This window comes from Bison bison, unplaced genomic scaffold (assembly GCF_000754665.1).
Source record: "Bison bison bison isolate TAMUID 2011002044 unplaced genomic scaffold, Bison_UMD1.0 scf7180017864317, whole genome shotgun sequence".
Lineage (NCBI taxonomy): Eukaryota > Metazoa > Chordata > Mammalia > Artiodactyla > Bovidae > Bison > Bison bison.
The window spans coordinates 2,753,146-2,757,605 of record NW_011494889.1 but is presented as its reverse complement, the minus strand read 5'-3'; the positions used below and the strand labels follow the sequence as shown (position 1 = coordinate 2,757,605).

General features: G+C 48.3%; 1 protein-coding gene across 1 annotated transcript in view; it reads right to left on the bottom strand.

Moving 5' to 3' along the window:
• CNIH3 (cornichon family AMPA receptor auxiliary protein 3) overlaps positions 1-4,460 on the bottom strand; it is a 132,739-nt gene that overhangs the window by 7,980 nt on the left and 120,299 nt on the right. Inside the window, exon 5 of the mRNA XM_010852852.1 lies at positions 1,882-2,025. Within this exon, the coding sequence (XP_010851154.1) occupies positions 1,882-2,025 (144 nt within the window). The remainder of the gene's footprint in view (positions 1-1,881; positions 2,026-4,460) is intronic.

Below are 4,460 nucleotides of genomic sequence, written 5' to 3'. Positions count from 1 at the left end.
ACACAGTCAAAGGCTTTGGCATAGTCAATAAAGCAGAAATAGATGTTTTTCTGGAACTCTATTGCTTTTTCCATGATCCATCGGATGTTGTCAATTTGATCTCTGGTTCCTCTGCCTTTTCTAAAACCAGCTTGAACATCTGGAAGTTCACGGTTCACGTATTGCTGAAGCCTGGCTTGGAGAATTTTGAGCATTACTTTACTAGCGTATGAGATGAGTGCAATTGTGCGGTAGTTTGAGCATTCTTTAGCATTGCCTTTCTTTGGGATTGGAATGAAAACTGACCTTTTCCAGTCCTATGGCCACTGCTGAGTTTTCCAAATTTGCTGGCATATTGAGTGCAGCACTTTCACAGCATCATCTTTCAGGATTTGGAATGGCTCAACTGGAATTCCATCACCTCCACTAGCTTTGTTCATAGTGATGCTTTCTAAGGCCCACTTGACTTCACATTCCAGGATGTCTGGCTCTAGGTCAGTGATCACACCATCGTGATTATCTGGGTCGTGAAGATCTTATTTGTACAGTTCTTCTGTGTATTCTTGCCACCTCTTCTTAATATCTTCTGCTTCTGTTAGGTCCATACCATCTCTGTCCTTTATCGAGCCCATCTTTGCATGAAATGTTCCCTTGGTATCTCTAATTTTCTTGAAGAGATCTCTAGTCTTTCCCATTCTGTTGTTTTCCTCAGGGTATATATGTGCAATAGTGGGATTTTTGGGTCATTTGATAGTTTTATTACTAGTTTTTTAAGGAATCTCCATGCTGTTCTCCATAGTGGCTATATCAATTTACATTCCCATCAACAATGCAAGAGGGTTCCCTTTTCTCCACACCTTCTCCAGAATTTATTGTTTGTAGATTTTCAATGATGACCATTCTGACCAGTGTGAGGTGACACCTCATCATAGTTTTGATTTGCATTTCTCTAATAATGAGTAATGCTGAGCATCTTTTCATGTGTTTATTAGCCATCTGTATGTTTTCTTTGGAGAAATGTCTGTTTGGGTCTTCTGCCCACTTTTTGTTTGGGTTGTTTAAATACTGGGTAAATGCAGCTGCTTTCTGCCTGCCCCAGCCTAACCCAAACTCCAAGGCAGGCCCCTCTTCCTCTCCCAGCTACTGCCTACCAGACCACTTTGAGGATAGCGCTGGGTACCTGGAGATATTGTGGCCTGGTGCAGAGAGGGACAGGAGAGCAAAGTGACAGGTGAGACACCTCAGGGATGAGCCCAAAAGGAACAGGAAGGAGGAGGAGACATTTTCAGAAAAGGCACTTCCTGGGGAATCAAACCACAAGACAGTCTGTTTATAGCTATCCACTTCATTAGGATGTTCTACTCAGAAGTGAAGTGAAAAGAGGGGAGACTCTCGAAACAGAATTACAAAGTCAGCATGTTTTATTTAATTAGAGTGGTGTTACATAATATTGGGAGAATTGTGAGTATAAGCATTTAAGGACCCAAAATGCCCATTTGTGAAGCGTGACTGCCCCAGGGGGTCTCTGTTATGGTCCCCAAGAATGCTTTCACATGAAACTGGGGGTCAAGGGGCGATAAGGCTATGCATCCACGGCCACTGGTGAACTGACTGTCTGAGCTGTGGAGCTGCTGGGGGCAGGGAGCCCTACGGAGGAGTAACCAAGTGCACTTTACCAACAATCTCCTAAGAGGGGTTGGCAGAATGTGTTTTCACTGTGTAGCTCAAAGGCTGAACCTGTCAGCTGGCAAGGTAGGACCTTGTGCCCCTCCCTCTCCTTCATACAGAAACTGTTAGATGGCTCCAACCGTCCCTGACAGGCCAGGACTCCAATGCTCAAAGGCCTGATATCCCCTCCACTTGCTACAGGAGTCAAATCCATAAAGAAGAGCAGAAACTCACCAGTAAAGGTAGTAGAAGAAGGAGAGGAGATAGAAGGCCAGCTTACACCACGCCTCCTTCTGACAGTAACTCAAGGTGTCTGCGTTCATGACCACCGGTGGGTCATAGGCGAGCTCGGAGCTGTCTGCTGGACAGTGGAAATACCTGCAGGGAGAGCAGACAGGCCGTCATCAGTTCTGAGACCTGGGAGGGACATGGGAAGTCACCCGGGCTGAGTCCTCCTGATGCCTGGCTTCCCTCTGAGGAGTCACTGCCAAGCAGTCATCTGCATTCTGCCAGAATCACTGCCCAAAATACAGCCCAGGAATCACTAAACAGTGGCTCAACCACTATCCTCCAGCAGGTGGTAACACCCGAGTATGCAGATCCACCAGCGTCACATTCGCCCCACACACAGGTGACAGAAGGAAACCATGTCACTTGGGAGGTACCAGGAAGAGCCTCCTTTCTCCAGGGATGTGGGTGGGTGAGGGGTGGTCTGTGTTGTGGGCAGGTGGGGGGGGTGTCTGTTATGTGTACAGATCTGGGCATCACTAGGGGCACAGGTGTGTGTGGACGTCAGTTGCATCTCTGCCTCCCAGTGTTGCTGTACCATAATTTTACCATAAATATTCACTACTTCGGATTAAACATTAATTCCTTTTGGATTATCCTCCTCCCAGACCCTCTTTTAAAATCCCAGATACTCTGGAAGGGACATCACATTCCCACTTGAGTGCGGAGGAGTTTACAGGTAATTTTCTCCTTGAGAGAAGGACGAAAATTATAAAAAGAACATCGGCCATTGCAGGGAGAGAGCTGCTCCAGAGGGAAATAGGGTGAACCCAGAGAGCGCTGGGAGGAGGGGGCAAATGCAGACTTGGTGTCATCTTCAAAACATCGCCTTGGCGCAGCGTGAACCCGCTGTGCTCACAGGAGGGGAGAGACTCCAGCTGTGCTGGGTGAGACCTCGGGAAGTGGTCAGGCAGGAGGTGAGTCTTGCCCCTGAGGCTGTCCATCTGTCTGGCCCTTACAAAGACACTGCCCCCAGGGTCTCAGCCAGCACCTCATTCAAAGCCAGAGAACAAAGTGCAGCTGAAATCGCTCTGCAGCTGCTTTTCTGTCAGCCTGGTGAGGGAATCAGGAAGCCGGGTGCAAATTAGTGGCTCCTGTGAGGCTCTGGGTCCCGCCGTGGTCCTCGAGGGAAATGGAGGACCGGGCGAGGGGTCTGATGGGCTTAATCACACCGGCTTTGAAGAGCATCCCCGTAACGCAGCAACTCCCGGAGCTGGTATTTCAGTTCCCTCTTCATCCCCTTCAGAGGACTGCGCTGACATTATCTGTCATCCACGCTGTGCCAAGAGGAAATCACAAGCCAGATTCAATGACATCTGCCAGCTCACAGCCCTCCAGGCCACTCACCGCTCCTCTTCCTTGGAGCAGATTTCAAAACCTATTTGCTTTTGCTGTGGCCTTGTTCCCAGGTGACATCATTAAGTGGAGGCAAGGGTGGCAGGGGGGCTGAGTGGCTCAGGGACTGAGCTTCTTCGGGTCAGCCATTAACCTCTCTGAACCCCAACTTCCACATCTGTAAAATGGGACTGAAACTGCTTACTCCAAAGGGCTGCTGTGAAAACTGTGTGAAGTGATGGGTCCAAATAATCTCAAAGAACAGATGCTGAACAAAAGTCCTGCTGTTCTACTTGCAATTAAGCGAACTGAGAGCTAAGGCAGAGGGGGCTTTAACTGCCCTAGAAACATCGCTGGGCTGGACCTTCGGAGAGGAGAGGTGGGCAGAAAGGAAAGAGAGGGGGATTCAAGGACTCTGATTTGTAAAGGACACTTCCCTTCCTCAATCCTTTTTCTTTCATTTTCTGGGTACTTACAAACTGCCAGAACTAGGCTAGATCTGTCAGGGATTCAAAAACATAAGGCTAACTTCCTACTGGCAAGAAGATTGCAGTCACTTCCTTATACACGGAAATGTTCCAGAGCATGGCTGGCTCTCCCTCCCTTCCTTTTGGAGGGGTGAGAGCCCTAAGAATCAGTGCACTAACCAAACTTCGGCAAATAAATCACATTTTTGATACCCTGGATTAACAACGAAGTGTTTGAAGAACTTTGGGATAAATGACTTTTAGAGGGAGAAGAGCCAGCCGTCAGGTGACAAGGACATGACCTGTGTTCCCTACAGAAATGGACCTGCCATGTCCCAGCTGAGTAATGCTGGGTTGTGACTCAACCTTCGTAAGTCTTTGTGACCTGTGTGTACAACCCACCTTTTTGTTGTGGATATTGGAGGAGGCAGACATGAAAAGTCTCTGGGTGGGTACTCAATCCATTTCAACACCATAATGTTTCTATTTGACTTCTCTTTAAATTCAGATTTTAGTAGGTTCAGTTTAGTTCAGTTCAGTCGCTCAGTCGTGTCCGACTCTTTGCAACCCCATGAATCGCAGCACACCAGGCCTCCCTGTCCATCACCAACTCCTAGAGTTCACTGAGACTCACATCCATCGAGTCAGTGATGCCATCCAGCCATCTCATCCTCTGTCGTCCCCTTCTCCTCCTGCCCCCAATCCCTCCCAGCATCAGAGCTG